The following is a 24,911-nucleotide window of genomic DNA, read 5'->3' on the forward strand; positions in this document are numbered from 1 at the left end:
AGTCCAGTAAAGGGCTGCATGTTCCACCCCAGGGACACACAGCATCCCCCAGCACTGCCGGGCGTTCGCCGCATCTCTGCTCAGGCCAGGTTTCATCATCAGCCAGGGGCAGGGGTCACAGCACAGGCGCCAGAGCCACAGCGCAAGGCGACAGGCTGACGGGCCAAGCCTGGCTTCCTGGCCATCTGCCTTCCTTGGGGGTGGGGGGCTCAAGGCCAGTCCCCACCATTGGCTGGTGCAGAGGGAAGGGCTTCAGCCCAGAAGGGCAGGGCCAGGAGCCAGTCCTGTTTTTGGGAACTGGTGACACAGGAGACCCCAACCTCTCCTCCAAAAACATGGGTCATGTTCTTGACCCAACCTCTCCCCCTGCCCTCACACCACATATACACACCTGGGGCCTCAAAGAGGATATTCGTTCCTTAATTACTCCATCCAGCCAGCCAACAGACTGGGTACCGGGCAGTACAGGATGGCAGGGACTGGCATACAGCCACCAACACAATAGCTGAGGCCCTGCACCAATGGAGTTCTGCACAGACCCCACATCCTCTCCCCACATCTCAGATGGACAGATACACAGACAGACAAGGCGGGGCCACATGGGGCCAGTTTATTGCAGTTAAATACCTCTCTCTCTATTTTTTTTGTCCATTTTTCCATAAAGAAAATTAACACACACACACACGCACACGCACACACGCACACACACACACAGACACACACACCCAAAGGGGAGCAGGGATCCAGAAACAAGAGGTGCAGTGGGACACAGCCTCCCTGCTTAGGTCCAGGCCCCAGGGATGGCCCCCCAAAAGCTCCCCTCCTTCCCGTAAGCACCCTGTGCCAGTACCTCTAGAGACCAAGGAGGCAGCGGGATATGGCAGGGCCTCTGTCCTCTTCCCTTTTGCCTCCAGGCGAAACCACTAGAAGTGCTGGGGCTTAGTGGGGGCGGGGAGAAGGGACACAGACAGACGGGGGAGGGAGGATATCATTTCCATGTTGAGGAGAGCAGTGGGTGCTTATCCACAGAAATGCATTATTTCTCCCCGTTTTTGTTAAAAATCTACTATAAAAAAACGCAGCTGGGGGAGGGGCGTGTGTCCCTCTCTGTGCTAAGGGCTGGGGTTGGGGGCAGCAGAGGCCGGGAGGAGCCCCCGCCGGGGAGGGGAGGGCGGGCGTCACTGCCGGGCGCTCTCGCCCACCATCTCCAGGTTGTGCTGCTGCAGCTGGGCACGGAGCACGGCGTTCTCATTCTTCAGCTCTTCAATCTGGCAGACAGGACAGGGGACAAGGAGCCAGGGGTGGCTCCCTGCACCTTGGGGTCCTGGGTCCCCCACCCAGCTCCCAGCCCTGGTGCTCACCTGTTGCCTCAGGAGCTCATTGTCCATCTGCAGCCGCTCGGCCTCCTTGAAGGTCTCCTGCATGCGCTGGTTGGTCTGGCGTAGCTCCCGTATGTAGTCACAGGCCTTCGACAGGATCCCTCCTTTACTCTGGGGTGGGCAAGAGCATTAGAGCAAGCACTGCCCGCTGGTCTCTGCTCGCTGGCTCACCCCAGGACAACTCCCGTGCCCGGTGGACAAGAGGACGTTCTGGGAGGGGCCGGGGTACTCACCGCTCCAGTCTTGCTATTGTCTGCATTACAATCTGGAATGATTTTTGAAAGTTGGACAATCCAGTTGTTGATCTTGTCCCTCCGCCTCCGTTCCACTGCAGGAATAACAGTAATACCGACAGCTGGGTTTACAGCACTTCTTGTGCACCTAAGGGATCGACCTCCTGAGGCAGATGCCATCAGACCCTAGGCCGCTGAGGCTGAGTGCAGGCCCTGCCCAAGGTCAGTCACACTGCAAGCAGATGCAGAGCCAGGATCTGAACGCAGGTGGCCCGCTTCCAGCCCCGCTTCAGTGCTTCAAGAACAAAGTCTTTCTCTCAAGTGCCACACATACACCTTTAAAGCAGAATCAACAGTGTCCCAAGGACTATGGGTTCATTTTGTTTGCCTGCCCAGTATATTTTTAAGAATTTGAGTAACATTTAAAAATTAGGAAATTTCACATAATTAGCATCTTAGGAAAAATGGAGTTGTGGCTACAGTGGGCACATGTTCTTAGTTTAAGAATGAGCTTGAGTCCCTTTACACAGGACCCAAGTGCCTCTCTTTGGTCCCCACAGCCCCTGAATTTGAGCCTCCAGTCCTCAGGTCTCCCCAGAGCTCTGGGTCCCATGATTCTGTTTTCCTTCATTTTTAAAAATCAGTCTGACCATGTCCCACCCGCTTTAAACCCTTCTCCAGGACCCTTGCAGCAAGTCCCAGCTCCCTGGACTGGCACTTGTGGCTCTCAGGGGCCTGGCCCAGCAGGGCATTGGGTCACCCAAGAACATGAACCCTACCTGGAAGGCCAGGGATGGCAAACTAGTTAAGATTTCACTTGAAAAGTCCAGATTTGTGATTTTCTAAAATGCCACCACCTCAGTCTACTAGGTTGAGAGGCAGCTGCTTCCTTCAGACAAGGACATGTCTTCTCTCTGCACTGGAGGCTGAGACCCCTGGTTCAGGGCCTGTTGGAGGCAAAGCTGTCCCAGCTCTTCCTTACCTTCCAACCCCACAGGTGGGGACACACAAAAAAGCCCAGTTACCCAACTCTCACCTACACTCTCATCCCCCTGCCAAGATGCCCCATGGACAAATGCAGGTAGTGTTTCTGAAGGGGAGACTGGGCCTGTAGGTGGGATTTGGAAAGGAGGAGGGTGAAGGGATATTTTCTCAGGGTTGGGTGGCGCTGATGAGATTGGGGCAGGGGGTCCGGGTGAGAGTGAGAAAGGAGGGCGGGCCAGGAGCATGCCTCACTCATCTCCTCTGAGACCAGCACTGCCCGTCCCTGGTGGTCCCTCCAAGAACACACCTGGCCACTGACAGGCAAACCCCACTGTCTTCTCTTGGCACTTGGTTTCATCCACTCGTTGCTGATCAGTCCTTTACACCTCCATGAGCTCCCCCACTTTGGCCTGGGTGACAACACCCTCCTATACGGACATTCCTCCTCCCTTTCACCTCTGCCTCCCTTGCATCTCTCCTTCCACAGAAATCTCTCCAATACCATGGCAGGAACGGTGACCAGAACAGCGCTTTGCCTGACCCCCAGCCCTGGACCACTGCTGTCATAGTGAGTAGAACCTTCCCATTGAAGATAGCTGTGTCTTAGTCTTTTGGAACTAGGTGGTCAAAAGCAGCAGCAAAGCTAAGAATGCAGCCCACCCACCAAGTCCCTTAGAAGCGTGCTCCATTCCCAAGGTTTCAAATGAGGAACCCAGCAGCAGATGGCTTCTTGGTTTTTCTCTACCCACATGCAGTCCAGCATTCACAAACCAGGCAGGGCACCAACTACAGATCTATCTCCCATGTACTCCTTGCTTCAAGCCACCAGGGGGCAGGGAGAGGGGTGTGGCACATCTCCAGCTTGCATCTACTTAAAAACATATTGCCTGCCCTACCGTGTGCAGGGGACTCGGAAAGGCTGCAGTCCAGGGTGGACTCAATCTCTGTCCCACTGGCACTCACAGCACCACTGTAAACGCATGTGAACACATGATACCAACACTGCAGGTTGTGCTATAATTGAAGATTGTGTCAAGTGCCTGGGGAATGCCAGGGTGGAGCAATGATTTCTGCGTGGGAATGGGGGTGGGGGGGAGGGTGTATCTTCAAAGACAGAGGAAACATTTGGGCTAGTTTCTGAGGGGAGGGGCATCAGGCAGACAGGTGTCAAGATCCCAGAAATGGTGATATGGAAATATTTTGCGCAGTGGTTGGAAGGTTGTGAGGTCTCGAATGCCCAACATGTGGGTCTGGACCTCATCGCTTACTCTAGGGGTCCAGTCCCTTGAGTTTGAGACTCTCACCAAGCAGGTAGCGATGTGGTCAGGCCCGTGGCTGGGAAAGACCACTTTGGCACATCTGAAATGGGGGAAGACCAGTTACGACCAAGGCCACGTCCATTCCACAGAAGTGCTTCAGTTACACCCATACAATATTTAAAACACAATTTAGAAGTAAAATCTGAGGACTAAAGGGAGAAATGGACAAATTCACAAATATACTTGGGAGACATCAACACTCCTCTCTCAGTAATTGATAAAACAAGTAGACAAAAACAAAACAAACAAACAGGATAGGAAATCTGAACACTGTCAACCAACCTGACCTAACTGACACTGACAGAACTCTCTGCAATAGTAGCAGATACATATTCTTTTCAAGTGCACACAGAAACTTTCACCTAGACTATATTCAGGGCCATAAGACAAGTCTCAATACATTTCAGAGAACTGAAATTATACACAGTATGCTCTCTGATTATAATAAAACTAAATTAAAAATCAATAACAAAAAGATATCTAGAAAACCTACAAATATTTGGAAATTAAGCAACACACTCCTGGGTAAAAGAAACCACAAGGAAAACTGGACAGTATTTTGAACTAATGATAATGAAAACACAACATATCCAAATGGGAGGTGGCTACAGCAGTTAAGAGTGACATTTGTAAGTAAAAAGGCTTATACTACGAAAAAAAGAAAGGTTTACACTAACATTTAAAAAGCTAGGGGGGGAAAAATCCAGCAAATTAAACCCAAAATAAGTAGAAGGAATGAATTAGTAACATGAAGAGTGGAAACTAATGAAATAGAAAAAGAAATTCCATCCAACATTTAAAAATCAGATTTTACATAAAGATCTGTCTTTCTGACTTCTCTGAGGTTCCGGCAAGAGTAGAGCCAAATTCTGCCATAGCAGCAATGGGCTGGCACTGCAAATGCCACCCTTCAGGCAGGACACTATGCCCCAGCCCGCAGGGTGGGCTGGAGATGGGCTCCTGCAGTACCAAGAAATGGTGGGAAAGATGTAAAAAGGAGAGAGAGAAGCTGATTTGAAGTTCACTTCAGCACAAACTCTCAGGATATGGGGATGTGAGGGAAAAGAGGACAGAGATGACGGTGGCTGGCTTTCAGTCTTGGCGTGGGTATCATGACAGAAGGTGCCTTTTGCTGCCCTGGAAAAAGAAATGTTGCATGGATGCCTTTGGAGAGGGGAGACAGCAGGTTCTGTTTTGGACAAGTTGAGTTTGAGGATGTCTCAGGGTAATCCAGAAATGGAGATTTTGAATGAGCTGCTCAAAATACGGGTCTGGGGTTCAAGAGAGAAGAATGGAGTGGAAACACATCTGCACACTTCCCATATCCAGGGGATGGGGAAGTTCTGAGGGGCCATCACAGAGCAGGTCTCCTCTTTCTGGAGTCATACAGGAGAAAGCCAGCAGAACCTCATCCTCAGAGAAACGATGAACACCTACAACTGAGTATGGGGCTTTGGAGATATTGACAATTCCTAAGGCTGACGGGAGAGGAGACCAGACCTTAAGAAACACCGATAGCCGAAGCAGTTTTCCAGCCTTGCCCAATGTGAAGAATCCCCTGGGAAACTTGTCAAAATACAGACTCCTGGGGTCTCCCTCTAATCTACCCATTCAGAACGTGCAAAGACAGCCCTGGAGACCTTGATTGTTAGCAAGCTTCCTGGAGCATTTTGGAAGCCTTGCTGAGGAGCAGGCTGGGAAGGAGAGGAAAAAGAGTGTAGGAGAATCAGAGCAGGTAGAGCAGAAAGGATCATTACGGAAAGGAGCGAAATAGGCAGAGTCAGATGCCTGGAGCACAAACAGCAAAGGAAGCCAATGGATTTGGCAATGAGGTTGTCATGGATGACCTTAAATGGAGAGATTTTGGTAGAGAAAAGAGCCAGAGACTGCCAAGGGTACAGGGAGGATGGGTAGAGGGGTGGGTCAAACATTGTGCAGGTTAGGAGAGAGAGGGCAGGATACAGCTGGAAGGTAAGGGCAAGGTTATGAAAAAGGCTGATTTTTGTAGGAGCAAGATTCCAGACTGTTTGCAGGTGGATTAATCCAGTCAGAGTCAGAGTGAGAGTGGGGTGGAGGGTGGCTAGATGTTATACCAAGAATGGTTTAATGCAGTATCACCAGGGGTATATCACACTGCTGGGGGGCTTCACATGTCTTCGACTGCCACGTTCTATTAGTCTCTGCAAAAGTCTGGTTAACACCATCTTATAAAGGAGTAAACTGGCGCAGAGATTAAGAACCAGCCTGAGGTCATATGATATAAGCAGTAAGGACAGGATTGCTGAGTAGCATACAGGAGGCTCCTTAAACTTGCCACACCCAACAACCAAGCTCAGATTCACCCTCTCCCATTTCGAACCAACCTGACCCCATCATGAAACCCTGATTCGTCAGCCTTGGAATCTTCCCCCCATGCCCCACCACCCTCCATGCCGTCCTGACTCAGGCCTGACATCTGCAGTCACCTATTTTTCTACTCTCTGGTATCCCATCACCCTTACTATCTGGCCTCTGTACATAAACCCCTCTGCTGGCTTCCCCTCAAACTACAATCAAAATCCAGGAGCAGGGACACTGGGAGTGTGATCTGGCCCTGACCAGCCCTCCTGCAACTCCACTGACTTCCTTTCTCCTTTTCTGAATTGTTCTTCTTCAAACACACCAAGTCTGTTCCAGCTCAGGCCTGGGTGTTTGCACTTGCTTGTCCCTCCGCCTGGGACTCTTCCCCAGTATGTGGCTGGCCCATTCCTTCAGGTCCACTCAGTCCTCTGCTAAGACGTCACCTCAGAGGCCTATACTCCTACCATCACCCTCCACCTCCTTACCCAGCTTTATCTTCCCTCATGTGACTTATGCTATCTGATGTCACATTGTAGTTTTGTATAATCTGTCTCTTCCCACAGAATAAACACATTGAGACCCAAGACCTCATCTAATCTATTATCCGCTGTTATCTGAGGGCCCCAAATGGGCTGGTAGTATATGCATGCTGAAAGAATGCCTGAACTCAGTGAGCTTACATCACAGCTGCATAGACTCACCCCAAATCGAACACTTGCAGGATTCTCAGGGCCTCACCCCAGCATTCAGGCCTTCCCTTGACCCTCCTGGCTCCCCTCCCAAGCACTCCATATGGAACCTCTGCAACAACCAAAACAGCACCCCCCAAAGTAACCTGACTCCATTCTGCCTGGCTCCTTCCAGCCTGTGCTCCCCTCTGCCTGACAGGCCCTCCCAAAGACCACCTCCCTGGGGAAGCACACCTGATCCCCTGGTCAGAGTTCAGTCAGCCACCAGCCTGAATTACTGAGCCTCCCTGACACTCCAGACTATGCCCCACACCTGACCCAGGGCACATGCTGCCCAGCCTGGAATCCATCTTCAGGAAGTATTTGAAGGACAGTTGTTTGGGCATTAGGTGTGCCCCTGGACTTGCATGCTGTTATGTCCAACATAGTGGCTACTGATTGGGGGCAGGGGTTGGGGTGGGGGACTAGGGGACTGCAAAGATGGCCAAAATGACCTTTGGATTTGGTGTTTATGGGAAGGGCAGAATGCTCTGGCCTCTGCCAGCCAGAGGCACCGCTTCCTACAGTTTCATCATCCGATGTGCTATCAGAACAGAGCTACTTCTGGAAGCCAGGAGGGCAGGGGAATTGAGGGATTTGAACACAACAGCTGCCACTGGAAAGGTAGGTCCAGGGGAGCCAGACCAATTCCATTTTTACTTGTCACATGCCTGGTGATCTGTGACTCCAAACACCAGGCCTAGCTGTGCCTGTGAGGTCGAGGCCTGGACTGGCCCAGGGCCTCCACCTTGACCTTACCTTCATTGTGCTGAGCTCTCCTTCTTTCATCTCGTGGTGTTCTGGTTCCATCAATTTTCCTAGAAAAGGGAAAAAATGGGCACACATTATCTCAGGCCCCATTCGTCCAAGCATTTATTAAGGACTCAGACTTGAAAATGATCTTTGCAAGACAAACCTATATGTAGAAAGAGGAAATGATACTTTATTTACACTAAAGCAGAAACAGACCGAAAAATACACCAAGTGCCTGCTGTGTGCTCAACTGCCAGGCTTGCATTCCAGAAAACCTTCCTTCTTTCGGCCCCACACCAGGCCCTCCCAGTGTCCCGTTCCTGGGCCCAGGTCTCCCGCACATACGGGGAGTAGGGGTGTGTCCTGGGTGCAATCGTCCTTTGCGTTCCTGTCTGAAGCACGTCTTGGGGCGTCATCATGACATAGAACTGGCCTGCAGAGAAAGCGGGGGTTAGAGATAAAACTGAAGGCAGAGTCAGAACTGGCTGGGGCCTCCCTCCCTGCTAGGCCTGTTGCCTCCCCTGCTTCCACATTGGCCCCTTCCTCCCTTTACCTCCAGCCTGCAAGCTCTGATCTGTGGTCTGTACCGACACAGCCGTGGTATCTCCCACACTGGATGCTGGGAAATAGGCAAATCGTGCTTCTCCACTGACAGCCTCAGCTGCTGGGCTGCCGCCATTGCTGAAGGGATTTTGGATTACAGCCTGGGGTGTAGGAGGACACAGAGGCCACCCTTAGTTATCTTTGTTCCCCAACCCATCCCCTTGTTGCCCCGTTTGATATTTACATGGAAGGGAACCCCTATGTAATGTGCCACTCTGCCCTATGTCTCAGGTGGTCCTGGAACTTTGCAGAAACTCAGCAATCACTTGGTAAACTGACCAATTTTTACCTCTAACACCCTTTCCTATTACCATTATCCCCACTTTACAGGAAGAAAAAAAAGATGTTCCAAAGATCTTGCCCAAGGTTTCATTGTGTAGAACTGGGATTTGACCCACACAGCCTGATGGCCTGTGTCCCACCTTTCCCACCCCATGGGACTCCCCAAAAACAGAGTCAGTGTCCCCTCTCATCCCCCCAGGAGTTGATGGGCACCTACCAGTGGGAAGGGTGCTGCGGGACCTGGGGGCACAGAGGCAGCAGTGGGACCAGGGCGCTGGGCTGCCCCATCCACACCCACCTGGGTCACAGCCTGCTGCCCCCCTGCGAAGGCAGCCGTAGACACGACGCTGACGGCGCCTGCTGTGTCGCCCTGGCCATCCAGCTGACCATCAGTCACCTGGACTACGCGGTATGTCACCTGCAGGGGGCGGCAGAACAGCGAGACCAGCGCTGGGACCCAGGCAGGGGACAGATCCGAGCCCCTCCCTCCTAGCTCGCCCGCTCGACCCTCAGCTCAGCCCTCCACTTGCCCACCAGGCTCCCGGCCCACAGCCTCACCTGTCCTCCATTATTCTCTGTGCGGAACTGGTACTGGATGTTATGGTCGCCGAACGCCGCCTGCTGGACGCTGGCGATGGCCACCGCCGTCTGCTCCTCTGCCCCAGGGCCGTCCCCGCCTGCGGTCGGAGGAGGGTAGGGGGGATGGTCAGCAGTTGCATGGGCCTGGGCACCCCCAGGGGCCTCCCCGGATGCAGGCCGTAGCCCCAGTGGGCCCCGCGAACACTCACCCTCCTGCAGTTCGACGCCCTCCTCTGCCTCGGGTCCCTTGTCGTGACTGCGGGGAGAGCGAGAAGAGGGGGTTATGGCCGCCCACGCCCCCGCCCCTTTACCCAGGTGCAGGGTTCCCATCCTGCCCCGCCCAATCTGGGGCTGGGGCACCGCTAGGACCCCGGACCGGGGGTATTCGCGCGGGTACCCCCTCCCTCGCGGCCTCCATTTTGAGCTGGGCCCAGCAGTCGCTCGGGATCATGGCGGCCTGGCCGCCAGGCCGAAGGGCCGCAGCCAGGGCGCGCGGGGCACGGACCGGGCGGGCGCCCTTACCTGGCGGCGGCAGCAGCGGTGGCCGAGGCAGCGGGATCCAGACCCGGGTCCAGCATGTCCATGGGGGGGTGGGGTCGGGGGGGGCGCGGGGCCCGGGGGGAGGGGAGGGGTGGGGTGGGGTGGGGAGGGGAGGGAGGGGAGGGGGCGGGCGGCCGGGGGGGCCCCCGAGCCCGGCGCTCACGCCGCGCGGCAGGAGGGGACGGAGGAGACACGGGAGCCGCTCGCGCTGATCACGGGGACAAACAGTGGGGTCATGTGAGGAGGAGATGCCGCCGCCGCCGCCGCCGCTTTTCCTGCAGCCGCCGCCTCCGCCCGCCTGTCTGCCGGCTCGCGGCGGCTCTAGGCTCCGGGATGCAGCGCGGCCGACCCCCGCTCGCTGCACGCGGCCCTGGGGCCTCCTTCCCTGAGCCGCCGCCGCCGCCGCGACTTTTTTTTTTTAAACCCGGCCCGCCCTGGACGGCCGCCGCCTCTCCCCTGGATCGCCGGCTCGGGCGTCCGCCGCTCGGCCTGGCCCAGTCCGGCGGCGGATCGCTGCTGCAGCGGCCGCCGCTTTCTATTTTTTCCCCCTTTTTTTTCCTCCTTTACTTGAGCTGCGCGCGCGCGGTGGCGGCGGCAGCGCGAGCCCGGGACAGACGCGCGCGAGGGGAGGGCAGCCCCCGGGGAGCGCGCGCAGTCTCCGATGGCGGGCGGGCGCGCGCCGGCCTGGGTCTCGGCGGGCGCGGGGTCACCGCCACAGCCTCCGGAGCCGCCCGGCCGTCCGAGTAGAACGCGGGCCGGGATGGAACGCCCGGGGTCCCGCAGGAGGGACTGTGGTCGCCGGGGACGAGTCAGGCTGCGGGGTTTAGAGACAGTAAAGTAGGTCGGAGGGGAGGGGTGAATGGGGGGGAGAGAGAAGAGCGCGCACGCGCGCTCCCGGCGTTCGGGCTGAAGTGCGCGAAGGCGGAGATCCGCAGCGCATGCGCACGCCTGGGCGGGGTCGGGGCGCGCACGTAGGGCCAGGCGGAGCCAACGTGGGGCACGTACTCCCTTCCTGGGGGAGAAGGCAGGGCAGGTCCTTTCCAGCTGGCCCAGAACTCAAGTCCCAAGAGAAGGGGACACAGGGCTTTGTGCAGACGCTCACGGCAGCTGTCTGGGCTCCCCACGTCGCTCAGCAAAACAAACGTTTCCCTCCAGACTTAGGCTTTGTGATCACGTATTTTATTAGACTTAGAAAGGAAAGATCATCAGTAGTCCCTCAAATTAAAAAAAAGTACAAAAACTACATACAAAATGTTAGATCAGACGACTAAACTTTCCCGACTCAGGGCCAAGTTCTGCAAAGGAGAAAGAAAAGGGTGTGAGCTTAGGAGGACTGGAGGAGAGGGTCCAGGAAGGGTCTTAAAGCCATGAAAGGGTGTTCACTCACCTTCTTAAGCCTCCGCTCCCGTGAGGCCTGGGACTCTGTCTCAGAGTAAGGGGGAGGTGCTGGAGGGTAGTAGACCTCCTCTTCCTCCCTGTAAGGTCTCCTCTCTGCTGGCACTTTTTTCCTCAAGGCCTCTTCCAGAAGCTGCCCATCATATTGGGGGTCCCTGGACCTGGAACCATCGTCCCGAGGGTCCCGGGAGCGGTGGTGGCGGGACCTAGGGTCAGCATGAGGGCGGTCTCTAGACCTGAAGTCATCGTAGTGGGGATCCTGGGAGTGTGGAAAGCCCCTTGGATCATCTTGATCGTAGAGGTCATCACGGCTGCGGCTTCGGGGGGGTGCATAAGCTTGACCTCTTCTCCCACTACTTGGGGGGGACCTCCCCGATTCAACAGAGCCAGGCCGCGTGAGGTCATCCAAGGCATCCACAGAGCGGGCCCGGGGCCGCCCAGCCCCCCAGCCACTCCTGGGTCGCTCGGTGAGGGGCTCTTGCTCCCACCTCTTAGGACTTTGGGGGGAGTGGTGACCCCATTCCTCATCCCGGATAGGGGTGAGGGCAGGGCCCCGGGAAGGCCGGGATCTCCAGTCGTCCTCATGGAGGGAGGTGACTTCACTCATGGCTGTAGGAAAAGGAAGTGTTACTAACTGCTGGGAGGTCAGGTCTTAATGCCAGGAGCTCAGGGGCCCAGCAGTGTCATGACTTGGCTCATAGACTCTCATCTGTTATGTGATATGCAGGGTCCTATAGCCATGGTAGGGAAGGAGGGACTATGTGCGGGATTTGCAGCAGTCCTGCCTGAGACAGGTTTATTGGGGAGACATGCTTCCCCTTTCCCTCTCAGTAATCTCCCCTACTCACCCCGTTCAAGACGGCCATTGGGGGGGCCCGGCCGAGAAGGGTCAAAGTTGGCCAGCTCTTTCTCCATGTAGTACAGGACCCGCATGGAGTCGTCCTGCTGGCTGGCCTGAATCCTGTAGCCACTACGGACTTCTAGGGACAGGAGATGGAGGGGATCAGTTCAGGTGCTGACCTAGCCTGTCCCCTACAGGTATGTCCAAATTCATAACAATTGGTTCTTACCAGAGGTCACACTGCTATCTGTGTCACGTAGCAGGGGTACCTGGGAGCTGTGGCCACCTACTGAGGGAGACTGGCTGTGAGTGGCTGCCCACCTACAGCAAAGCCTTGCATTCCCAGCCCCAGCCCCTCTTCCTTCCAGCCCCACACCCCTTAGTGCCCAAATGCCCAGCCTACCGCTGCGCCAGACTCCCACAAGCCTCACCTGAGCTATTCCTGTCGAAGTCTCCAGAGTAACCATTGTAGACAGGGCCCATGGGAATCATGGCTGCTGGGGGTGGGGTCTTGGCAGGGGACAGGTAAGCATAGGTGCTGGGGGCGTAGATGCTTGGGACGCCTGAGGTGGCTGCTTTGCCAGCAGCATACACTGGGAGGAGATACACAGTTTGAGAAGGTAGCCAGAAGCCTTGCTGCCCTTCCCTGTGATACAAGGTTGGGAAGGATGTTACTAGACTTTCTCCCCAGTTCCCCAGCCATGGAGCTTCCCTAGGCATGTGGTTGGTTCCTGCAGGTACATCTGCATTGAGTCCACACCTGTGTGATTGCTCAGAGCTTTTAAGGATGTGTGCACACTAGCAGCCTGTGGCCCCAATCTGCCATCCCAATATGTTTTGTTTGACAGTAATGGTTCAGCAACATTTTTCAAGGTTTTACATAAAATTCCAACTTTCTTGCCACCTTACCGGAAGATGTGGCCACCCTGGGCCTGCGTTCTTAGGGAGCAACAGGAGGCAAAGATGCCCCTTTAAATAAACTCCATATGCTAGACCCACAGGCCGGAATTAAGTATTCCCATTGGTGCGCCCCTGCTCTCTTCTCAAGCCTGCTGGGTCCTCCCCCATGGGGTCTTCCATACCGAGACACCGTGGGGGTCAATCTGAGGCAGGAGCATGGGGGCTCAGAGTTCACTTGCCTCCATTGAGCAGCAAAGTGTTTCCATCTCAAGGGTGCACCCACTTCTAGGTACTCCTCCCCGCCCCCACCCCCTCCTGGTCCTAGGCTTGACAGCTCAAGGGCAAATCCTCCTCTGTCTTTCTCCCCAGGCAAGAGGCTGGGTTCTGGTAGCTGCACTTGCAGCAAAGCCACTGGGCCTAGGCAAGTCACTTCCTCCATGGGCCTCCAACAGGAAAATGGGTGGGGGTGGGGGGCGGGGACAGGCTCAGAAAGATCCCTTCACCTCTGATTCAGTGGGGAAGCAGGAGCCTCAGTGGTCAATCCCCCCAGGAGAAGCCCCTCAGTAGCTCAGGTGATGCTGTTTTATAATTAGCAGATGACCCAGCAGGGCTGTGGCTGCAGAAAAGTAACAGGAACTCTGGCAAGTTAATGTGGCCTTGGTTTTGGGTAACAGATTCATTGGGAGGGAATTTGCAGTCTTAGGCCCAGCCCCAGCCTTAATTAGTGAGGTAACAGCAAATCTGTTTGCAGCCCTCGGCTCCTCCACCACCTGAACCAGCTCTCAACTAAAAATGACAGGAGTGAGGGGATTTTTTTTTCAGGGGAGCCATATTTTGAAGAACCAGGTTGCCCACCACTGAGCTACAGCCTCATGCTGGGCACTCACAGTCTTCCCTTAATGCTCATGGCGCCCCATGAGGTCAGGACCTTACAGAGAAGGAGACAGGTTCAGAGAGCGAACACTGCTTGTCTGAGATCACCCAGTGTGAGTGGCAGGGCTCTGATTTGCACCCTGGCCCTCTGTCATTACCGATGTTGACAGCAGCAAGGTCCAATGGCTAGTGGACATGAAACACTTTCTGTAGGCCAAGCCCTGCACTAAATTCTCGACACACCAGTTCCCCAGACTCACCCTGTACAGAGGGCTCTACCACAGCCCCATTTTACAGAAAAGGAGACTGAGGGCTTCCAAGATGGTAAGGCGGCAAGCCAGGCCTCAAACCTCAACCTGCCCAAGTTGGCAACAATCGCATATGACTCCACTGTTAACACAGCTTGGACTGTGTTACCTTAAAGGAGTTATGGCACATATGTGTAAGCTTTAAAGTACACAAACATACATCTCTCTGGAGTACATGGGTCATCCTTTACACAGCCTGTTCATTACTGGCCTAGAAATGGGCACGTGCCATGAGAGGATCTGGTCTATCCCTCTTTTGGTCTCATGTTCTAGGTGTTCCTCTCATGTAAAGTTATTGGTTTCTAGCTGTTGATGTCATCTGTTCATCAACTAAAGATACGGTGAATTTGGCAACGATGAAGGAAAAGGTGAAAGTGTTGAACTTATTAAGGAGTAGTAGAGAAGTATGCTTCCATGGGCAGCATTAAATGCAAGACACTAGATATCAGATATGTCCGCATATTAAGAATGTGTCCAACATAAACTTCCATATCAAAATATCAAAGTTGATAAAAATAGACGCAAAAACTTCCCAACAACTGCGTGTAGAGGTGCTGGTATACCAGAGGGTGCCTGAGGAGGGGCAATGCGGCACCGGGAGGAGGGAGACTCGCTTTACTCCTTTATCCCCTCTCCTGTTTTGTTTGCTTCCCTCCCCCTTCAGCTCTGGTCCCACTTCCATTCCCAATCCTCCAGGTGCCACTCATGTGCTAGATATGTCTTTAAACATAGTGTCCATGTAAAAGTCAAGTGCTTGTGTGGGTTTTTTACATTTGCTCAAATTATGTGGTACTGTAAACCTTGTTTGGTTTCTTACCTTTTTCACTTAAGATTTTGTTTTTAAAGGGAGCTTTACTTTCTAGTGAATGTTTTGTACTATTTGAATTTTTTTTTCCACCATGTGTATAGACTATACTTTCAAAAAGAAAAACTCAAATGAAGATTAAAAATAAACAGAAAGTTGAGGTATGTAAATAAAAATCTGAATCAGCTGGTCCTTCTTGGCCCACTTTCTCCCAAATCGCTCACCTCATAACCTTCAGACCAGTGGCTCCTCCTCCCCTTGAACCCAGGTAGGACGCCAAGTGAGGGTGGTCACATGAGGGGCACTTACGAGCCTCTGGGCAGCAGCACCTCTCCGGGCAGCAGGGGCACCTGACGTAACAGCAGCAGGTGTGGGGGCAGCACTGACACCAGCAGATGCCCAGCAGGAGGAAGACAAGGAAGGCAGCCAGGCAGACGACCACCACGAACAGCCAGTCTGCAGAGAGAGGAGAATAGGCCCTGAGCCCAGAGGCCTGGCCAGGAACAGGGACACAGACACGGCGGGGCAGGGCAGTGCAGAGACGGGTAGGGCAAAGCTATTTGCAAAGCTTGGTAGGAAAGCCGCAGCCCTTGTTGGACTCTGTGCTAGAGGCTGGGGCGCAGCAGCAGAGGGATGCCCACCACTCTACAACCCAGGCCAGTCCCAAAGTTAGGGACCTCGCCCTGGGCTCATGGGGCAAGGCAAGAAACGAGAGGTGACCTGGCCAGAGCAAGACAGGCTGTAGCCTCAGAGGGGAGGAGAGAGAGAGCCAGCTGCCCACGTCCCAGACCCCAGAAGAGCACTAGAAGCACCAGTCACAGGAGCCTCCTGCCTACACTCCAGGCCCATCGTCAGCCATCCCGCCCACCCCAAAGCCCAGAACCAGGCCACTAGATGCCAGAGTCGGAATCAGGCGAGGTTAGTGGGGGGTCTACAGCGAGCAGTGTTTAGGATGGAGAATACTTAGAAGCGTAAGTGTTGTGTGGGGGACTCCACCCCCGTACCTTCCATGGGCCCCGCCTGAAAACCAGGTAAGAGCTCAGCCACCCCCGAGGTCCTGCCTGGAGGGACAAAAGAGAGAAGATTATGCTGGCAAGGGCCAGCCCAGGCCACCCCTCCCTTGAAGCCCAGCTCCAGGCTCATCTGGGTGAAGGTGTGCCCTGAAGCAGAGGACAGGTTCGTGGCCTAGAAGGGTCCCAGCATGTGGTTCCTGCCCTCCACCCCCTTTCACTCATGTGGGTGCTGTTTTCCAGAAGGTTTCCATCACATAATTCACCCTCTCTCGTGCCCCAGGGTTTGTTGCCCAAAAGGGTTCTAGTACATCTCCCATGGGTTCTGAAGGTGCAACTTCAGTTTGGGCACTCCATCTTTTTCACATGCACACGTCCTCTTGCCCCAAAGGGTGGCATCTTGTGATAGGGACAGTCCTATGCTATCAGGCATAGTAGGCACAATGTCTTAGGACCCATGAAAGTTTTAATTTTATTTTAAAATCTGAAGAAAAAATATCCCAAATAGGTAATGAATTGTCTTTATAGCAAGGCAATCAAATTATAATTTTTTTATTACAGAGGAAGAGGCCCGTGAAGGCAGAAGTGCCTCTAGCCCCTACAAGTTACTGAGTGGCCCTAGTTCTTTGGCCCACAAGGGTCCCATGTTGGTCCATGCAGTCTATCCTGTCCACAAGTTTCACGGCCCAGCCAGTGCCTTCCCTCAAGTGCCACAGTTGCTCTGTGCCCACAAGCATCTCACAGGGGCATCCACACACCCAGCTCCCTGCCAACAAACCTGTATCCAAAGCTCATGCGCTCCAAGCCACATGCCCCCACCAGGGGGTTCCAACATCCAAACCAGCGGTTCTCAAAGTGTGGTCATGTCCCCAGGGCCAAAACTATTTCATGATCACACTGAACAAATATGTGCCCTTTTCACTCTCATTCTGTCATGGGTATACAGTGGAGTTTTCCAGAGGCTCTGTGACACATGATGACATCACTGATCTGATGGTAATGGACTGTGTACTTGTGTACCTTGCTTTAAAAATTTCCTGTTTTCAATTTCTAAGACATTAAGCAACTATAGATATAACCCACAAAAACATGAACAAAACCTCTTTGAGATCTTCAGTAAGTTTTCAGAGTGTAAGCAGGTCCTGAGACTGCATTTTGAGAACTGCTAATGCAGACTGTGCATTTTACCAAAGGACACAGAGGTTCTCTGGGTCACTGGTGCATGCATTTTGTTGCCCATGCATGAACGCTGCTGCATGGCCTGAGTACCCTGGAGCACGCTCCCATCGTGTGTGCTCATTCACACATGCATTTCCTTGCATCATGCATATGATGATGGCAATGTCCAGCCTGGCAGCATCTCACATACGGCACATACCACACGAGCCTGTATGTGTAGGCTGAGAACAGAGCATCTGGCTAATGGCAGCATCCCTTCCATACCTGGTGGGGGGGTGGGGGAGCTCATGGCCAGACTGGGCTGCTAGTAGCTACCCTACCCTGACCCTGGGCATCTGGAGGGCCTCGTCTGAGGGAAGCACTCACTGTATAAGCCACACAATGCCATCCCAGCAGGGCAGCAAGGTTCCTGTCTTTGGCAAGGGCCTCCGGGGTCAGATGTGGCCCTGCACATGGGGCAGAAGGTGGGTCCAGCTTCCTCTTAATTTATACACCATCAATCCTCCTCCCTCCCTATCAATCAACTCTGACCATTTCTGTACTTTTAGAAAACGAGATGGAAGAGGCCGAGTCCCCAATTCTCTCCACTCATAGTTTGGCTCTGGCTTATTTGAAATGTTGAGGAGGGGGAGTGTCTCTGCCTAGGGTGCAGGGCACAGGTAAGCCCAAGTGACTGGTGGTGCCATGAGGGGAGAGCAAAGCAGGCGACAGAGCCCAGAGAATGAGCTGGAGGGTGGAGGGAGACACAGAAGTGGTAGAAGAGGCCCCCCTTACCCTCCCCTTCCCAGGCCCCCAGGGCCCAGCCCACTTACCCAGGACGATGAGCTCTGCGTAGGCCTCGTTGTTCCCCTGGAGGTCCTGTGCCGAGACCACGGAGCAGTAATACACACCACTGTCCCCCCAAGCTGTCTGGTCAAAGGTCAGGTCAGCATCTGTATCAGGAGATTGTGAGGCCACCATGGGGGAGGCCAGAGCCCCCGTGCATGGGGACATCAGGGAAGGGGCAAGGGAGAAAGGGCAGCAGATGTACCAAGTGACAACAAAATATTCATACCCAGGCCGTGATTCCTCTTAGGCTCCGTATTAAACACTTAACATGGGGGTATTTCAAGAAGTCTGTGAGGTGGGCAGTGTTATTTTCCTGGTTTACAGATGAGAAGACCTGACCTGCCCAAAGTTATCTAGCTCATTAGTGGTGGAGCTGGGACGGTCTGACTCCAGAGCCAGCGCTTCAGAATTATAACTATGCTCTTTACCATCTCTCAAAGCAAAAGTTACCTCCCCCTACATGAACCATTTAGGCCCACCAGGAAGCCTGGTGTAGGCCCAAGGGTGTGGGTCCAGGGTGAGGAGACGCCTAGGCATGAGAAAGAGTGGGTGTGTGTGTGGGGGCAGTTAGACCATCCCAGTTCCCCAGTGCCATCAGCCCCCACAGTCCAGGTCAGGCCCAGGGCTTGGGGACGCTCAGGTGTGAAGCAGCCCTGGGGCAAGGAGCCTATTAATTACACCAGTAATGAAAGTCTTTCAGCACATCCGGTTTCCTCTCTACTCCTCAGGCCCTAATTGGTTAAATCCCTACAGCCATCCACCAGTAGGGGGCAGGGTGGGACCCAGTGGGCAACTCCACCTGAGGCCACAGAGGAGAGGAGACAGGTGTACCCCCACAGCCATCCGGCCACTTTCCTCCCAGCTTGTCTGGCACTTTGGCCCCTGCTGACCTGCCTACCACCTTGCCCCATGTATCCACTGCCCTTCTCCATGTCAGCTGAGGGCAGTAACTGTGTGTGCCCCAGCCTGCAGCACCTGGCATCCCCCAGGGCGTCAGCCAATTGCCAAAGGAATGAAAGAACCCAAGCCTTTCTCCTTTGGAAGACCTCACAGCCATACAAAAACCCTCCTTCCAACGTCTCTCTCTACCACTCCAAATGCCTTACCCTGGCCCTTGGCATGATCTGGCCACCAGTTCCCACACTAGCCTCATCCCCACCATTCTCCTTCACTCACTAGACTCCGGACACACTGGCCTCATCTCTGCGCCCCATCATGCTGGGCCCACACCTGCCTCGGCTTCTGCTTGTGCTGGTACCTCTGCCTGTGTCCTGAGACCATCTCTGGGCTGGTTCCATCCTGCTCATACAGCTCCCCACCCCACTGTGGAACTGTACCAGCCCGCTCAGGGGCTGAGCACCCCTGATTCCATCCCCAGGAGAATGTGGGCTGCATGCAAGCAGAACCTGGTCTATCTCGGTCACTGCTGAGACCCCAGCGCCCGACACAGGGCCTGACCAGGACCTGAAAATGAGCCCCTTCCCTCCTCATGCTGACCTCACACTAAGCATCTGTTGTCTCTTCCAGCGCTCTGAGCGCATATTCTATGCAAATAGGCCCTTGACACAGTCACTCAATATTCAACACATAATTACTGAAAGCACCCTGTGTTCCAGGCAGCGTCTGAGGTACGAGGTGTACTCCAGAATAACCGTGCTCCGTGGACGCTGGGGTTCTCCCATACCTTTTCAGAGAATCCTAGAGGTCAAAGTTACTTACACAATAATACTAAGATATTATTTGCCTTTTTCACTTAATCTCTGAATGTCCTATGGAGTTTTCCCGAGGCTATAGGACAAGTGCTATCACAATATATTGAATGCAGTAGCAGCTCTGACAATCTAGCTTCTACTCTGCCAGACTTCAAGGAGAAGTGCAAAAATATAAAGCAATGACACACCTTTCATTAAAGTTTTTTTGGGTTTGTTTGGGAAAATACAGTAGTATTTTCATAAAAAGTATGTTATCTATATTAACCTATAAGGAGTTTATCACTGTCATTTTAAATATTTTTTAAACTTCTCTCAGTTGGCTAAGTATAAAAACAAAGCTCTTTGAGGACCTCAGTAATTAAGAGTGTAGAGACCTAAGACCCTAAGACCAACAGTGAGAACCACTGCTATACAGAGCAGATATAATCCCCGACCTTATAGAGCTCAGACCTTAACTTAGAAAGAGAGACAAGTAAAAAATGTAAATATAAGGCATATCAGATGGTGGTAAGCAGTATAGGGCAAACCAATCAGGGAAGACAGACAGAAAGTGCCAGTGTGCAGGTGAAGGTTGTGCAAGGAGGGTGACCTTAAGAGCAGATATGGAGTAGAGGACACGACTCCCCTCCGTGGTCATGCATCTAGCCACTACTTATTGAGTTCTACGTGCTGGGTCCCTTTGCATGTATTGTCATCAAATCCTCATAAAACTCTGACCTACATTCTCCCAAATGCTTCAGACTATCCAGAACGCCACCATTTTCCCACCTTACCTTTAAACCACACTCTGACCACACCTCTCCAAAACCAGAGCTCAAGGGCAGGTCCCTGACCCGCTCTGAAGACGCGGACAGGAACCCCCACCACCGCAAAAGTTCACGGACCAGGAGTTGAAAACTGGGCTCCGGTGGCTCAGATCCGGAACTCAATGCGTTTTCTTTGGCCTGCATGATGTTTCTAAAACTCGTGAAAAATACGGCTTTCTGGCTTCTTTTGATCAATTCAAAGTCCTGGGCCCACCTCCTTCCTGCAAGGCACATCCTGTCCCCGGTCTGTTCCACATCTGATCCTGACACACTGGGCTGGGCATTGCTCTAATTGTCTTAGGTGCAGGGAGAAGATGCCGGGTCTCCGATTGGGAACAAAAGCTGGGTCTCCTCCACACCTCTGGGCCTCTTGTTCCTTATCTGCATACAGCAGAGGCTACCTTCATGATCTTGGGGGTCTTGTGGGCTCTCTGGTCCAGTATTACTGAGTGGGGGGCACATGGACTCCAAGCAGCATGAGGTAGAAACAGGGCTCCTATCCAAGTGCCCCACACATCACCCAAAGCAGAGAGAAATGTAAGGGGGAGTTGGGACCCACCTGCGTTGAGGACACAGAGGATGAACCCCCGTTATACGTAGTTTGCGCAGGACTACTTTCACTTAAAACCCAATAGCTGGTGACCCTAGGAACAGCACAGGGAGTCCACATTTCTCCATCCTCAAAGCTGAAACGGAGGAAGCTCCCATGGCTACTGGGCTTCCTGAGAGGGCGTACACACAATGGATGCTTACAAATCACAGCCTGTATCAAACACGGGCCAGGTCAAGGCAGCTTGAAAGACTTGGGCCTATGAGGCCTTTGGAGGATGAAGACTCTGCCCCAGGTAGAGCCCGAGGGTTGCTCTGGAGTTTTGGATTCAGCAAAAGCACAATTACAGCCAGCCTTCAAGAGCAATCTCAGTACTCGGGCTATCCTTACAGGGTTGCTGGACAGTCACGCCTGGTCCTGGCTGGAGAGGTCCCTGGGATATAGGCGAGGAGGCCTGGACAGGTTGAACCCACAAGACGCCCTCCGTCAAGAACAGCAGAATGCTTTGGACTGAGCTGCCTATGGAAATTCAGGACAAGTAGGTCTGGTTCCTCCCCAAAACAGGACTGACAGGCTGGGTCCCTGGAACCTTGCCTTTCGCTCACGGTTTAAACAGAGTGAGGGAAGGAGTGTGCCCTATGGCCTGGTCTCGTGGGATCTGCAAAGGGACACCCCCTTTGCTCTTCTGTCCCTATGCCTAAGATTAAAACCCTAATCTTGTTTAAGACAGTAAAGTATAAATCCATTAAGTGGGTGAGGCTTCACTTCTCACCCATCACCTTCCTCTCGGGCTCTCTAGATTCTTTAGGGCCCAGGCCCAATCCCTCCACAGATTACATTTGCAGAGATCTTAAGACATGTGCCCGAGTCACTCCATAAAGCACATCACCCAGGTCTGTCTTATTGTAGCACTCAGTACTCTCTGATATTCTTACTTTTTCTTTATCTGCACGTTTACTGCCTACCTCACCCCACCAGCATGTTACCAGCATGAGGGCAGGGACATCGACTGTTCTGATAACCACGCCATCCCCACCACCTACAACAGCACCTGGCACGTAGTAGTTGCTCAATAAATACCAACTGAATGGATGAATGAATGAATGACTTCTCCACTGCCCCTTACTTAGTCCCAACAGGCACTTCCTATCAGCAGGCAGCATAAAGGTTAAGGTCAAAGCCTCTCAGAGCTGCCTGGGTTCAAATCCTAGCTCCAGCTCTATGAGCTACCTAACTTCTCTTTGCCTCAGTTGTCAAGTGCAAAATGTGGCCATGACGACCCAGTGGGAGAATGTGTGTAAAGTGCCTGGCATGTTGTAGACTTTCTCCATTAAAATCTCTCGGCCCTTCAGTTCACTCATGTTACCTCCTCTGAGAGCTTTGCCGACGACCCTGGGCAAGCAAAGGGGTTAACAACTTGGAGACTAGTCCCAAAGTGGCTGACATAGAATCCCAGTTCTTACCAGCTGTGTGACCCTGTGCAAGTCACTTTGCCTCTCTGGGCTTCGGTAAAATAACAGCAGCAGAATCCACTCACACAATTACTGCGTGGTCTAAATGAGTTAATCCATGTAAACATGGGTTAGAGCCTGGCACACAGGAGGCCCTTTTTAAGTTGTTACTTACATAAATTTCACTTGCTATTGCTGGTAGTATTAGTATTATAAAACCCTTTCCTCTCTTTCCATTGCACACTTGTCTTTATCTCCAAGCACTTGATAGTATGGGTTGTGTTTATCTTATTTGTTTCCCACATTGGAATGTGAGCTCCACAAGGGAAGGGATTTGATAATTTTGTTTACTTCTGTATTTCCAGGGCCTCAAACAGCGCCTGGCATACGTTAGGTGCTCAATAAATCGTCATTGTTAAATAAAGGAATGGGTGGAAGGATAGAAAGAAGGATCCTGCTTTTGTCAGTCCTTTCAGACACGAGCACTGATGAGCTTGAGGTGGGCACTCCCAGTTGTGCACAAGGGGGCCAGCTCGAGCCTGTCCCTGTCCCCACGTCTTCTCCCTTGCCCCACCCAACATACTTCCTGTTATGGTGATCCTCCGGCCCTGGTAGTAGTCTCCCAGGGTAACGGCATTGCCTTGCTTGGTGGCCACAACCCTGACAGTGCGCACGCTGTCCTGGCACTCCACATACGGGTTGTAGCCTGGGTTACCAGCCGCCAGCTGGGCATTGAGCTGATTCTCGACACTGGCTGGGGAAAAGGTGTCAGCGATGCGGTCCCGGCAGAAAGATTTGTACTTCCAGATCACGATGGGTGCCGTGGGGGTCGTGGTCAACTGGTAGGTGCAGGGTAGGGTCACAGGCTGGAAGAGGATCACCACGTGGTAGGGGTCTGACACAGTCACCTGGATGGCACTGGCAGGGGCTGAGGGCAAGAGGAGAGTCGGCAGGGACTGTTATGAGCTCTGGGAAGTGCTTCAGCAGAAATGAGCAACATCACTTGTCACCAACTTGACACTTAACAAGTGTATGGTTTTACAGAGCGCCTGGCACACATTGTCCCTTAATCCCTAGAACTGGTGAGGCAGCTCAGATAATCATGCCCATTTTATAGACCCATAGGGCTCAAGTGGCAGGTGCAAGGTCAGATGGCCAGATTTCTTGGAACATCCTGTCCATCCCTCTTCTCAGAGTGTGTCCTTTGAACCACCGCAGCCCCCTTTGCAGTTGGCCATTGTCTCACAGAAAGGGCTTATTCTGTGGTCTGTACAGGCAAGCCCGAATGACCACCACAAAGTACTGGAGGCCCCACTTCAAAAACCACCACCAACGTTCCAAGTTTACCCTGGGTTTTGTGAATTTTGGGGGTGTGTGTGTAAATTTTGGAGTTGTTTGACTGAATGCTTTGCCACGGAGTAGCTAAAGCCCCCATAATGTCTCCATCAGCCTCCCACCTCACCCTACCCAAAGCCATCTCAAATGTGAATACCCCGAAACTCCTTGCAGAAAGACAAAATTCTCCTCATGACCTCACCCAAACAAACATCCGATCCAGTGAAAGCTTGCCCGCAGAATATGGTTTCAAACCAAGTCCAAAAGTCCATCCCACCAGACCTTACACACAGATACTTCGGAGCCTGAGGTACATGGGTGAGGAGTCCCCAATCCCGCACCCACCGGAGGCCTGGGCGCTGTTTCTTGATCATTACCTCTAGGAAATGTCTGATCCAGCCCTCGAGTGCCCGTCCCCCCGTTACCCCAAGACTTAGAAATTTCGGCTTGCGCCCAAGTCCCCATCCCAGCCTTTCCCATGGATCGGGTGGTCCTTCACCCCAGGCCTACAAAGAGTCCCATTCTCCTTGCCGCTCCAGTGTTCGCGGTCCCGGAGTTTCACTTCCTGCTATCTCTGAACAAGGGCGGGGGAGCGCTGCCTACACGAATGCAGGAATTCCCCTCACTCTGGCACATAAGGGATCTCCCGAGACCCTGGGGATCGGGAGGTCCTCGTCTCTGCGCTTCCCCCTCCCCCAGCTCTCCTGCCTCCTAGTCGGTGTAGAACTCCATCCATCCCCCTTCTTATAGTGCCCTCCCGCCCTTCCACAGCACCAGGGGCCCCGCTCTGAGTACCTGTGCAGAAGGTGCCGAGAAAGAGCCACACGGAGACAACCGCGCCCCAACTCGGGGTGGCCGGGTAGAAGCCCAGTCCCGAGGAGAGCCCCAGGGCCATTGGCGCCAGCGCGGCCATCTGGGTTCGTCCGGTGCGCGCGTCCCCTCCCGGGTACCCGGAGGGTAGGGGGCGCGGCGCGCACCAAGGCTGGGAGGGGTGCATGCCCCTCCCCTTCCCGCTTCCGTTTCTTGTCCCTATTCCAAGTCCACCCTGCCCAGTTCTAGAATTCTAATGAGCGGAAACAACATGGATGAAGAATGCTTCCAGCTTTCGGGGAGAAAGTTGTTTGATTTACTTTGGTTCTCTCAGTCACTCCACCCCCTGGGCGCTTTGGGAATGGATT

The 24,911-nt window shown here is 53.4% G+C and overlaps 2 protein-coding genes across 5 annotated transcripts; both read right to left on the reverse strand.

Moving 5' to 3' along the window:
• Nucleotides 1–583: 583 nt before the first annotated feature.
• Nucleotides 584–10,538, reverse strand: USF2 (upstream transcription factor 2, c-fos interacting). 2 transcript variants are annotated; one of them, XM_019710638.2, is made up of 10 exons: nt 9,723–10,538; nt 9,410–9,456; nt 9,180–9,298; nt 8,920–9,039; nt 8,290–8,440; nt 8,082–8,169; nt 7,743–7,801; nt 1,613–1,707; nt 1,362–1,490; nt 584–1,268 (listed from the first exon to the last, which is right to left on the reverse strand). In XM_019710638.2, the coding sequence occupies exons 1-10, from the start codon at nt 9,782–9,784 to the stop codon at nt 1,179–1,181; spliced, it is 960 nt and encodes a 319-aa protein (XP_019566197.1). In that variant the 5' UTR covers nt 9,785–10,538; the 3' UTR covers nt 584–1,178. The 2 variants fall into 2 exon arrangements, with proteins under 2 accessions (XP_019566197.1, XP_019566196.1); XM_019710637.2 differs by having other exon boundaries at nt 8,839–9,039; nt 9,723–10,532.
• Nucleotides 10,539–10,897: 359 nt separating this feature from the next.
• LSR (lipolysis stimulated lipoprotein receptor) lies at nt 10,898–24,908 on the reverse strand. 3 transcript variants are annotated; one of them, XM_074315754.1, is made up of 10 exons: nt 24,529–24,908; nt 22,982–23,326; nt 17,864–17,983; nt 15,867–15,923; nt 15,172–15,318; nt 12,408–12,569; nt 12,206–12,262; nt 11,984–12,115; nt 11,128–11,744; nt 10,898–11,035 (listed from the first exon to the last, which is right to left on the reverse strand). In XM_074315754.1, the coding sequence occupies exons 1-10, from the start codon at nt 24,728–24,730 to the stop codon at nt 11,000–11,002; spliced, it is 1,875 nt and encodes a 624-aa protein (XP_074171855.1). In that variant the 5' UTR covers nt 24,731–24,908; the 3' UTR covers nt 10,898–10,999. The 3 variants fall into 3 exon arrangements, with proteins under 3 accessions (XP_074171855.1, XP_019566205.2, XP_019566206.2); XM_019710646.2 differs by having other exon boundaries at nt 12,206–12,265; XM_019710647.2 differs by lacking the exon at nt 15,867–15,923 and having other exon boundaries at nt 12,206–12,265; nt 24,529–24,905.
• Between the last annotated feature and the right edge of the window lie 3 nt (nt 24,909–24,911).

The sequence above is a fragment of the Rhinolophus sinicus genome, linkage group LG11 (genome assembly GCF_036562045.2).
Source record: "Rhinolophus sinicus isolate RSC01 linkage group LG11, ASM3656204v1, whole genome shotgun sequence".
In the NCBI taxonomy this organism is placed as follows: domain Eukaryota; kingdom Metazoa; phylum Chordata; class Mammalia; order Chiroptera; family Rhinolophidae; genus Rhinolophus; species Rhinolophus sinicus.

What these genes read in the sequence shown, in the direction of transcription:
- USF2 (XM_019710637.2), bottom strand. Translation starts at nt 9,784, where the DNA reads ATGGACATGCTGGACCCGGGTCTGGATCCCGCTGCCTCGGCCACCGCT. An exon ending in GGGCGTCGAACTGCAGGAGG is followed by an intron (nt 9,299 to 9,409) that starts GTGAGTGTTCGC and finishes CTCCGACCGCAG; the next exon opens with GCGGGGACGGCCCTGGGGCA. An exon ending in TCAGAGCTTGCAGGCTGGAG is followed by an intron (nt 8,170 to 8,289) that starts GTAAAGGGAGGA and finishes CTTTCTCTGCAG; the next exon opens with GCCAGTTCTATGTCATGATG.
- LSR (XM_019710646.2), bottom strand. Translation starts at nt 24,730, where the DNA reads ATGCACCCCTCCCAGCCTTGGTGCGCGCCGCGCCCCCTACCCTCCGGG. An exon ending in CGCAGAGCTCATCGTCCTGG is followed by an intron (nt 15,924 to 17,863) that starts GTAAGTGGGCTG and finishes TTGTCCCTCCAG; the next exon opens with GCAGGACCTCGGGGGTGGCT. An exon ending in AGATAGCAGTGTGACCTCTG is followed by an intron (nt 12,116 to 12,205) that starts GTAAGAACCAAT and finishes TCCTGTCCCTAG; the next exon opens with AAGTCCGTAGTGGCTACAGG.